The sequence below is a fragment of the Pangasianodon hypophthalmus genome, chromosome 28, assembly GCF_027358585.1.
Source record: "Pangasianodon hypophthalmus isolate fPanHyp1 chromosome 28, fPanHyp1.pri, whole genome shotgun sequence".
NCBI classification, from domain to species: Eukaryota; Metazoa; Chordata; class Actinopteri; order Siluriformes; family Pangasiidae; genus Pangasianodon; species Pangasianodon hypophthalmus.
In genome coordinates, this window is record NC_069737.1 from 108,099 (window position 1) to 120,000 (window position 11,902).

General features: G+C 47.3%; 1 protein-coding gene across 6 annotated transcripts in view; it reads right to left on the reverse strand.

Annotated features, from left to right (window-relative positions):
* Positions 1-868: 868 nt before the first annotated feature.
* The window catches only part of trim2a (tripartite motif containing 2a), an 18,274-nt gene continuing 7,240 nt past the window's right edge, over positions 869-11,902 (reverse strand). For 2 of the 6 annotated variants that reach the window (XM_053230957.1, XM_053230953.1), the window contains exons 3-14: positions 7,381-7,444; positions 6,942-7,142; positions 6,281-6,515; positions 5,659-5,810; positions 5,243-5,423; positions 3,077-3,803; positions 2,775-2,878; positions 2,524-2,691; positions 2,144-2,312; positions 1,826-1,896; positions 1,590-1,730; positions 869-1,475 (exon numbers count right to left, since the gene is read on the reverse strand). In XM_053230957.1, the coding sequence (XP_053086932.1) occupies positions 1,323-1,475; positions 1,590-1,730; positions 1,826-1,896; positions 2,144-2,312; positions 2,524-2,691; positions 2,775-2,878; positions 3,077-3,803; positions 5,243-5,423; positions 5,659-5,810; positions 6,281-6,515; positions 6,942-7,084 (2,244 nt within the window). In that variant the 5' untranslated portion in view covers positions 7,085-7,142; positions 7,381-7,444 and the 3' untranslated portion in view covers positions 869-1,322. Of the gene's footprint in view, positions 1,476-1,589; positions 1,731-1,825; positions 1,897-2,143; positions 2,313-2,523; positions 2,692-2,774; positions 2,879-3,076; positions 3,804-5,242; positions 5,424-5,658; positions 5,811-6,280; positions 6,516-6,924; positions 7,445-11,902 lie in introns of those variants that run through there. The other 4 variants (XM_053230954.1, XM_053230955.1, XM_053230956.1 and 1 more) reach the window with 4 other exon arrangements.

Here is an 11,902-nt window from a genome sequence, read left to right on the forward strand (position 1 = left end):
AACTCCCTGAGACGATGTGAGGAAGAAACCTTGAGAGGAACCAGACTCTAAAGGGAACCATCCTCATCTGGGTGACACTGAATAGTGCGATTATAAATCATTCCCTCTATAACTGTGTTCTAAATAGTCATGCAGTGTTAAGTGTGTTGAAAAGAACTTAAGTGTGATCAAGTTGAGAACATTTACATCTTCTACAGGGTGACTTATTATACTTCACACGATTTAAGAAAAAACGTGTCTTTATTATCATATTAATCCTTGATGTCTATCTTTGATACTTTGATACTTTACTTAAGTATCAAAAGTACACATGTATAAAATAGAAAAAATGCAGAGAACCTATTAATTATTAGTAATATGTAGTAATAGGTAATTCAGTAATACGCTGAGAACTGTGGTGTTTTCATTGAGGAGGTGAAAACAAGTGAACACTAGGAGTCGACTCACTGATTTGAAGAGTCATTTTGGTGATCGAACAGCAGAACTTTATCAGAGACTGTGTTCCAAATGTCCTTATTCACTCTAGTTTTTATTAAATCACTCTGGATGAGAGCATGGCTGCTCAAAAGATCTGTTTTGTTTCAACATCAACTGTGACATTCCAGTTTATTTGAAAGGCAATTAAATATAGAGAACAAGGTGAGTTTTAAAGATCCTAATATTGGCTATAAAGTGAAATGGATTAACAACCTTATTAAAAATAAATATAGCTCACATGGTAATGGATCATCATTTTCAATAATACAGTAAACACTTTTTCAATTGAATTGAAAATTCAACATGATGGAAATTAAAATAAAATATACAACATTGCTACACTGAAAATTCTAAGAAAAAAGCATCAGTGAGAGACCTCACAAAGCAACAGGAGGATTTAAAATAATTTAATAATCAGAGCAATCAATGTAAACCAGAAGCAGGTGAATTAAATTATTACAGAGCGCAGAGCTGTGAAAACTCAGAGAAAAGCGACATCTGCTGGACAGAGAGACTCCAACACTCTGCATGTGCAGCTGAGTTTGTAAATTGTCCTATTATAAATCCAAACAAATCTTAAAATAAAAAAAAATCAAGAAATTCATAAATAAATTTTGAATCCCATTTTTTTTTGTTTTTACCTGTGTTTATTTATTTCAGTAGCTATATTTAGCCCATTTTATTTCTCCCTCTGTGCAGCTCAGGTGGTTAATAATCCTGAACACTGTGGAAAAGCAACAGTGCTATCAGGTCATGACCAGCATAATGAAGATGGAGGGATGGAGTGGGGACGGGATGATGGGATTATGGAATGGAGGAATAAGTGGATGGAGGGACGAGGAGTGTCACTGGAGGTAGCGGTAAACTTTAAAGCAGTGGTTTCCTGAATCAGCCACGAGGATGTGAGAGTCGGAGGTGATGGCGAGACCCTGAGGGCCAAACAGAGGATCTGCTGATGTGTTGATGAAGGACAGGAATGAGCCACTGCTGTCAAACACCTGCATAAACACACACACACACACACACACACAGCTGAGTTTCAGTGTCAGAGGGTTAATGAATTCAAAGTTGTGTGTAGACATTACTGGGGTGTGCTTAGTGGAGTGTGTTACCTGTATCCGGCTGTTTCCCCAGTCTGCTACGATGATGTTTCCGTTTAAATCCACAGCGACTCCTGTGGGGGCGTTAAACTGACCATTTCCCTCACCACTACAGCCGAACTTCAACACGAACTCTCCCTCCGCATTAAACACCTCAAACATGACACATTAACCTTCATTACATTTTACATTTACATACAGAACAAATATAACTCATCTGATTTTACACCGTTACTGCAATCACATACCTTTACTGAGTGATTGTGGAAATCAGTGACAATAATCTCATTATTCTGATTCACTGCTGCAAAGTGGGGACCTAAAGCAAGAGACACAACACAGAGACAGAATGATTAAAAAAACATATGATTAAAACAAGAGAATGGATGAAATTTAAGTGTTAGGTGTTTTTATTTTGAAGGATTTTTTTTTTACTGTAAAATATATTCTCAGTGCATTATGGGGAAATATACACTCCCTCTGCCATACAGTAGATTAAATAAGTTTTTATGTCTAGGCACATGTGAACAGAAAATGTGAGGATGAAATGAAAACCCAGTGAACACCTGCGAACTGTTTGTCTCCATTTCCACGAGTGCCAAACTTGCGGATGAGTTTGCCATTTGGCTGGAAGATGAAGATGCTGCAGGATTTATTGTCCACTACGATGATGTTCCCATTTCTGTCCACAGACACACCTTTAGGACCCATCAGCTTCCCAGAGCCGATCTTACTCTGAGAAAGGACACACAGCTCATTGCTCACCTCTGCTTCAGGAGGACATGCATGTTTACGCCATTGAAGAGAATGAATAAAAGCAGTCACTCTGAACTGGGATAAAATTCCCACTACACTCTTTACTTTAGTTTAATAACCAGCTTTATGATTTCTGCACCTCATATTCATTGTGTGCTTGTAATATCTGTGAAACAGTTTTTTCCTTTACCTTAAATTTACCGTCGCTGGAGAATATGCTGACCCATTTGGTGTCGTAGTCGGCAATGATGACGTCACCGTTGGGGTGGATGGTGATGCCGGTGGGCCGTTGGAGTTGCCCTGGAGACCGACCCCGTACCCCGAAACGACTCTTAAACTTTCCATCATTCGAAAATATCTATGAAGACAGGCAAAAAAGTCTTTAGTGCACTTTTTAAAGATTAAACATATTTTAAAGAACTGCAGTGACGTCAGTTTTACCTGGACACACTGATTGTTGCTGTCAGCTATTAAAATATTTCCAGTGTCTGAAGCGGCCACGCCCTGCAGATTGGCAAATTCTCCCTTATTTCTCCCTTTAGTCCCTACAGTAAACAGATTAGCCATTACACAGCACTGACATCATAACCAAAAACACTTCCTACTACATTACATCATAACCAAAATCCTTCCCACTACATTGCATTGTAACTCAAACACCTCCTACTACATTACATCTTCAGGTGAAACCAGTCCTATAATGACACAGCAGGTTTCCCTCCTTCCACAGCACTCATTTGTACCGATTCGGAGGATGAGGTCATCCTCAGTGGCGTTCCCCTTGCCCCTGCCCGAGCTGTACATGCTGCCGGGCCGCTTGACGGCTTGCTGTTTGATGTGGGAGCTCCCCAGCGACTTCAGACATCTCTTGGCACCATTGGTGTTGTCAGATTCCTGCGTGTGTTTGGTGGCACGGATGCTGAAGGGACTCCCGCGGATGTGCTTTCCATACAGGCGAAGTGCAAGCATGTACTGTCCCTCATGTGACAGTGTGTACAGTACGTCATACGTGCCATCTTTGTGGTCGACAACTTCTCCTTCTCCCACCAGTGTACCATCTGCACCATTCAGCTCAGCTGAGAGAGGAGCGCCCCCTGTCTGGCACAGCCCACCGTCTCTGTCCTTAGAGGTGACAGTGATGGACGTGGGCCGGCCCACCACGCAGCGCCGCAGTCCCTCACCACTCGCCACCGTCTCTCCTGCCACTGCGCTGCCAGTGATGATGGAACCCAGACGGCGGATGGAGCTGCACAGACCATCAGTCTCTGCTGTGAAGCTGAGTTGACCATTCTCTTCAGGCCTCAGAGGAAGTTCACGAGTCGCCAGGTCACTTAGTCGCTCGCTCAGCTGCTTCTCCACCAGCAGCACCTCGGCCTCAGAGCCACTGCATAATGCCCTTTCTGTCAGTCTGCAGCCACTGCGCATGCCCTCCTGCTCCTGCAGCAGCAATGCTAACTGCGCCTGAAGCACCTGTGCATAATAAAGACACACAACATTAACATCTCTTTCAGTCAGGTTTCCGGAAGCATCACAGTTCAGAATCAGAGCTGGATAAAGCTGCCACTTTTGCTTGCCTTAGACCGTGGAGATGTTACTGTTCAGTTAGTTCAGTGTTTAACATTACTGACTGTGAGAAATTTGAATATATTCTTTCCTGGGTTAGGTTTTATTTGACAGAATGTTAACAGTGTGTTAGTATAAATAGACTTCTCAGAGCCTAAACAGTGCAAAACAGCATCACACAAGGTTCTGTTTTAGCTGCTCTATTATTCTCTGTTTATCCACAGCTCCCTGCACATGTTCACACTGAAACAAAAAGCTACAGCTAAGGTCAGTTTTTATCTTTTACATGGAACCCGTTTTAAGATTCTGAACTCAAAGTGAAATAGACAAATAGACACTTGTCTTTATGTACAGTACAGACATTTATGCTTATAAATATTATTACAGATACACTTCCACTCCTGCAGCAGGGAGTGCTAACCATGTGGACATGTTCCTGGATGAAGAACTGTAATTATCCTGCAGACAAACTGCTCTGTAATCATCCAGCTGTTTATAAACACTGTTATTGTCCTAGACCATCCGAAGTTGAGAAGAACAAATGCATATAACACTAACAGACAGAAAGACATTTATCCTGTGTGTTGTTTTCATGATCGTGTTTACCTGCTGCACACAAACACACACACACACACACACACAAAACCTAAGCACTGATGAAAAATTATCATCAAATGATCATCAAAAGTTTCTATGTAATCACCTCAAGCTCTGTGTCTCCATCTTCCTCCATCAAAACACACAACACCAATACACTCTGAACTTCCCAAACTCACTCCACTCATAACCCAGCGCATAACCGGTTATACCAGTTTCACAGTTTAATCACTGTCATCACACACACACACAGACACACACACACACAGAGTTGCATAACACATTAGATCATTTTCCGGTGGGAGGATCCAAGATGGCAGCTGTCTGTGTAAATGTTTAAAGGGCACTGAGCAAATTCTTTACACAGATCACACAACAAAGTCTGTTCCATGTTTTACTGTTAAACAGATAGAGAGCTTCTCAGTTCTCCTGCAGGAGGAACCATGACAAGCCTGAATCATTTTAAAGAAGAGCCAGTAATCACTGGATGACTAATATCAAATAAAATATGGAGCAGTGACATGAGAAGTTCTACACTCTAAGAAAATACTGCTCAGTCTAGAACTCTTAAGGGTTCCTCATGTTGTTAAATTTATTGTGTAGAACCCTACAATACATACATCTCGATCAGAGAGGATTCCAAATAGAATCACTACAGAAAAATAAAAACCCCTATCCAGAACTATCCAGAAAAAAACCCTGGAAGAACCTTTTATTATAAGAGTGTGTGATGGAGCCGCTGCTCTGACCTTGTGTTTGAGGGTGTAGTTCACCTCCACCTCCATCAGCAGCACACTCTTACGCACATCCAGCATCTTCTGCAGCTCACTGAAGGTGGTGTGGATTTTCTCTTCAACTGAGCTCTTCTGACTGGTCAGCTGCTGCAGGATCTCAGACAGCGTCTGCAGCGCCGAGTCGATCTCCGGAAGTCTGAGATGGACACATGAGAAAATGATCCACCGCTCTCTCTCTCTCTCTTTCTCTCTTTCTCTTTTCTCTTCAGCAGGTTTGTTTAACAGCAGCAGTCATTTCGAGTATATTTCACATTTCCACCAATGTCTCATGTTCACCTTATCACCATGACTACATCCACCCAGATCATGTGACATAGAGATAGTAAAGGACAGTGCAGTTTAACAGGAAACAGAAGGTGTGAGCTCCTGACCTGCTCCTGACAGAGTTTAGCTGCTGCAGCAGTGAAGCTCTGTGCTGTGTGAGGACATGTGTGAGGGGGACGGTCACGTGTTGGGCGTGGTCATCACTGTTGCACTCCTCACACACAGCTGTCTCACACACGGGACAGTAAAACTCCTTTACCTGACAAACACACAGTTACTTTAATGTGGAACTGTGTTACTACTTCCTGTTTCACTGAGCATTCAGTTAAAAGATATTTTAACAGCATGAAACTGTAGGGCATGTGGTGACGATGTGTAGAGGATGTTGTGAGTACATGTAGGGGACGTGGTGAGGACGTGTAGAGGATTTGCTGAGGACATGTAGAGGACGTGGTGAGGACGTGTAGGGCATGTGGTGAGGACGTGTAGAGGATTTGCTGAGGACATGTAGAGGACGTGGTGAGGACGTGTAGGGCATGTGGTGACGATGTGTAGAGGATGTTGTGAGAACGTGTAGGGGACGTGGTGAGGACGTGTAGAGGATTTGCTGAGGACGTGTAGAGGACGTTGTGAGTATGTGTAGGGAACGTGGTGAGGACACGATGGGGATGTTGTGGACTCTGCATGTCCCAGATTAAAGCATCACAGTTATATTAATATTAATCATACGTTTGCTCCGTGGTTGGGACAGGACAGCTGTTGTTCCGTGCTCACAGTGTTGATGTCCAGCAGTAAGTCCTCGTCTCCTAGTTCTGTGTCCTGACTCTTCAGCACCTCCATCAGGTTGGTGATGAAGAAGTTGCTCTGTAATGCTGCCACACCCTTCTCAGGAAGGACAGAGGTCTGACGGCAGACAGGACACGACAGAGTCAGGCTGTGGACAGGGACGAAGCTCTGAAGACACCTGAGGACAGAAGAATTATAAAAATTGCAACAATTCTTATTGGATTTTTCTTTTTAAAAAAACTCTTTAGCAATACAGTGTGTCTCATGGAGTTTAAAATTTTTCTTTTTTCAGATTTTAGAATTATATTTGATTTTTGATGATTTAGACATTTATACTTTCAGTCTCAATAATGTAACAAAATTCATATGAAAATCAATATTTATCTTAATTCATCTTCATTACATTAGCCTTGATTTGTCTATCTCCTTCTGTTTCATTCCTTATCTTTGACTCTGTACCTTCCTTTGCACAATACTATTCCAGAAATAAGTTATTAAGTGTGAGTGTTCTGCTGTTTGATTGTTCTGCTGTTTGAGTGTGTGAACTCTGCTAATCTCTGAACTGTATAAAACACACACACACACACATCCAGACAGATGTAACCTCTGGCAGAAGGTGTGGAGACACGGCAGCACTTTAGGTTTGTGGTAGTGATCCAGACAGATGCTGCACATTAGGAAGTGTTTATCGATGTGACGCACTACAGGACTCGGGAGGGAGCAGAGCTCAGAGCCATCACTCGCCATCCTGCAACTCACGAACACACACACACACACACACACACTGCAGATCTCAGCCTGTATACTGCACACAGACAGAGGGACGGACAGACAGAGAGTTTATGTTATTGTCACAACTCAATCATACATCATAACCACAAGAGCACAGATAAAGTTCAAAGCTAAATAAACTTCTAGCCAGCAGGTGGTGCTGTTTTCTTACAGATACACCTGAACGCTGCTGCTCTAACTGCTGCTCCTGAGATTCTCAACACAATTCATTCAAGCCGTCATGCTGTCAAGCAGTGAAGTAGGTGTGGTACCTGTGTCTGTCCCTGTGAAGGAGGCGTGGCCTCTGTGTCAGTCTCAGTGAGGGAGGCGTGGCCTCTGTAACAGGAAGAGGAAATGGAGTCAGATGTTTGATCCACATCATCAGACAGAGTGACTGAGACACTGGCCTGATTTTATTCCCGAGACAAAAGAGTTCATTTTCTCGCTCTTTCAGTCCTCAGGGGAAGAGGAGCTTCAGCATCTCATCATTAATCTGACAAAAGCTTCATAAGGGACAAAAATTCACAAGGAACTGAACTGAGCTCATGCTATAGGTATAAATGATAACATGTTTATGGGAAACGAGGGGATTAAGCTGGACCTCACTCATTGCACCACTGCATCTTCATGTTTTAACTGTTTTAAAGATGACAAAAGACAAAGTGTCGTGTTTCAATTCATTTCATTTATAAGAGCTCTTTTAACAATGGACATAGTCACAAAGCAGCTTTACATAAATCCAGGAATAGATTTAAAACTGTCTCTAATGACGGAGAGTGAGGGTTAGGGTTAGGGTTAGAGAGGAGACGTGATGAGGGTTAGGGTTAGAGAGGAGACGGGATGAGGGTTAGGGTTAGGGTTAGAGAGGAGACGGGATGAGGGTTAGGGTTAGGGTTAGAGAGGAGACGGGATGAGAGTTAGGGTTAGGGAGGAGACGGGATGAGGGTGAGGGTTAGGGAGGAGATGGGATGAGGGTTAGGGTTAGAGAGGAGACGGGATGAGAGTTAGGGTTAGGGAGGAGATGGGATGAGGGTGAGGGTTAGGGAGGAGACGGGATGAGGGTTAGGGTTAGGGAGGAGACGGGATGAGGGTTAGGGTTAGGGAGGAGACGGGATGAGGGTTAGGGTTAGGGAGGAGATGGGATGAGGGTTAGGGTTAGAGAGGAGACGGGATGAGAGTTAGGGTTAGAGAGGAGACGGGATGAGGGTGAGGGTTAGGGAGGAGACGGGATGAGGGTTAGGGTTAGGGAGGAGACGGGATGAGGGTTAGGGTTAGAGAGGAGACGGGATGAGAGTTAGGGTTAGGGAGGAGATGGGATGAGGGTGAGGGTTAGGGAGGAGACGGGATGAGGGTTAGGGTTAGGGAGGAGATGGGATGAGGGTTAGGGTTAGGGAGGAGAGGGAATGAGGGTGAGGGTTAGGGAGGAGACGGGATGAGGGTTAGGGTTAGGGAGGAGACGGGATGAGGGTTAGGGTTAGAGAGGAGACGGGATGAGAGTTAGGGTTAGGGAGGAGAGGGGAAGAGGGTTAGGGTTAGGGAGGAGACGGGATGAGGGTTAGGGTTAGAGAGGAGACGGGATGAGAGTTAGGGTTAGGGAGGAGAGGGGATGAGGGTGAGGGTTAGGGAGGAGAGGGGATGAGGGTGAGGGTTAGGGAGGAGACGGGATGAGGGTTAGGGTTAGAGAGGAGACGGGATGAGGGTTAGGGTTAGGGAGGAGAGGGGATGAGGGTTAGGGTTAGGGTTAGGGAGGAGATGGGATGAGGGTTAGGGTTAGGGAGGAGATGGGATGAGGGTTAGGGTTAGGGAGGAGACGGGATGAGGGTTAGGGTTAGGGAGGAGACGGGATGAGGGTTAGGGTTAGGGAGGAGATGGGATGAGGGTTAGGGTTAGAGAGGAGACGGGATGAGGGTTAGGGTTAGAGTTAGGGTTAGGGTTAGGGAGGAGACGGGATGAGGGTTAGGGTTAGAGTTAGGGTTAGGGTTAGAGAGGAGACGGGATGAGAGTTAGGGTTAGGGAGGAGAGGGGATGAGGGTTAGGGTTAGGGAGGAGACGGGATGAGGGTTAGGGTTAGGGAGGAGATGGGATGAGGGTTAGGGTTAGAGAGGAGACGGGATGAGAGTTAGGGTTAGGGAGGAGAGGGGATGAGGGTGAGGGTTAGGGAGGAGACGGGATGAGGGTTAGGGTTAGGGAGGAGATGGGATGAGGGTTAGGGTTAGGGAGGAGATGGGATGAGGGTTAGGGTTAGGGAGGAGAGGGGATGAGGGTTAGGGTTAGGGAGGAGAGGGGATGAGGGTGAGGGTTAGGGAGGAGAGGGGATGAGGGTTAGGGTTAGGGAGGAGACGGGATGAGGGTTAGGGTTAGGGAGGAGACGGGATGAGGGTTAGGGTTAGGGAGGAGAGGGGATGAGGGTTAGGGTTAGGGAGGAGATGGGATGAGGGTTAGGGTTAGGGAGGAGATGGGATGAGGGTTAGGGTTAGGGAGGAGACGGGATGAGGGTTAGGGTTAGGGAGGAGACGGGATGAGGGTTAGAGTTAGGGAGGAGATGGGATGAGGGTTAGGGTTAGAGAGGAGACGGGATGAGAGTTAGGGTTAGGGAGGAGAGGGGATGAGGGTGAGGGTTAGAGTTAGGGTTAGGGTTAGGGAGGAGACGGGATGAGGGTTAGGGTTAGAGTTAGGGTTAGGGTTAGAGAGGAGACGGGATGAGAGTTAGGGTTAGGGAGGAGAGGGGATGAGGGTTAGGGTTAGAGAGGAGACGGGATGAGAGTTAGGGTTAGGGAGGAGAGGGGATGAGGGTGAGGGTTAGGGAGGAGACGGGATGAGGGTTAGGGTTAGGGAGGAGACGGGATGAGGGTTAGGGTTAGGGAGGAGAGGGGATGAGGGTTAGGGTTAGGGAGGAGAGGGGATGAGGGTGAGGGTTAGGGAGGAGAGGGGATGAGGGTTAGGGTTAGGGAGGAGACGGGATGAGGGTTAGGGTTAGAGAGGAGACGGGATGAGGGTTAGGGTTAGGGAGGAGAGGGGATGAGGGTTAGGGTTAGGGAGGAGAGGGGATGAGGGTTAGGGTTAGGGAGGAGAGGGGATGAGGGTTAGGGTTAGGGAGGAGACGGGATGAGGGTTAGGGTTAGGGAGGAGACGGGATGAGGGTTAGGGTTAGGGAGGAGAGGGGATGAGAGTTAGGGTTAGGGAGGAGATGGGATGAGGGTTAGGGTTAGGGAGGAGATGGGATGAGGGTTAGGGTTAGGGAGGAGACGGGATGAGGGTTAGGGTTAGGGAGGAGACGGGATGAGGGTTAGGGTTAGGGAGGAGATGGGATGAGGGTTAGGGTTAGGGAGGAGACGGGATGAGAGTTAGGGTTAGGGAGGAGAGGGGATGAGGGTGAGGGTTAGGGAGGAGACGGGATGAGGGTTAGGGTTAGGGAGGAGATGGGATGAGGGTTAGGGTTAGAGAGGAGACGGGATGAGGGTTAGGGTTAGAGTTAGGGTTAGGGTTAGGGAGGAGACGGGATGAGGGTTAGGGTTAGAGTTAGGGTTAGGGTTAGAGAGGAGACGGGATGAGAGTTAGGGTTAGGGAGGAGAGGGGATGAGGGTGAGGGTTAGGGTTAGGGAGGAGACGGGATGAGGGTTAGGGTTAGGGAGGAGATGGGATGAGGGTTAGGGTTAGAGAGGAGACGGGATGAGAGTTAGGGTTAGGGAGGAGAGGGGATGAGGGTGAGGGTTAGGGAGGAGACGGGATGAGGGTTAGGGTTAGGGAGGAGATGGGATGAGGGTTAGGGTTAGGGAGGAGACGGGATGAGGGTTAGGGTTAGGGAGGAGAGGGGATGAGGGTTAGGGTTAGGGAGGAGAGGGGATGAGGGTTAGGGTTAGGGAGGAGAGGGGATGAGGGTGAGGGTTAGGGAGGAGAGGGGATGAGGGTTAGGGTTAGGGAGGAGACGGGATGAGGGTTAGGGTTAGAGAGGAGACGGGATGAGGGTTAGGGTTAGGGAGGAGAGGGGATGAGAGTTAGGGTTAGGGAGGAGATGGGATGAGGGTTAGGGAGGAGATGGGATGAGGGTTAGGGTTAGGGAGGAGACGGGATGAGGGTTAGGGTTAGGGAGGAGACGGGATGAGGGTTAGGGTTAGGGAGGAGATGGGATGAGGGTTAGGGTTAGAGAGGAGACGGGATGAGAGTTAGGGTTAGGGAGGAGAGGGGATGAGGGTGAGGGTTAGGGAGGAGACGGGATGAGGGTTAGGGTTAGGGAGGAGATGGGATGAGGGTTAGGGTTAGAGAGGAGACGGGATGAGGGTTAGGGTTAGAGAGGAGACGGGATGAGGGTTAGGGTTAGAGTTAGGGTTAGGGTTAGAGAGGAGACGGGATGAGAGTTAGGGTTAGGGAGGAGAGGGGATGAGGGTTAGGGTTAGGGAGGAGACGGGATGAGGGTTAGGGTTAGGGAGGAGATGGGATGAGGGTTAGGGTTAGAGAGGAGACGGGATGAGAGTTAGGGTTAGGGAGGAGAGGGGATGAGGGTGAGGGTTAGGGAGGAGACGGGATGAGGGTTAGGGTTAGGGAGGAGACGGGATGAGGGTTAGGGTTAGGGAGGAGAGGGGATGAGGGTTAGGGTTAGGGAGGAGAGGGGATGAGGGTTAGGGTTAGGGAGGAGACGGGATGAGGGTTAGGGTTAGGGAGGAGACGGGATGAGGGTTAGGGTTAGGGAGGAGATGGGATGAGGGTTAGGGTTAGAGAGGAGACGGGATGAGGGTTAGGGTTAGGGAGGAGAGGGGATGAGGGTGAGGGTTAGGGAGGAGACGGGATGAGGGTTAG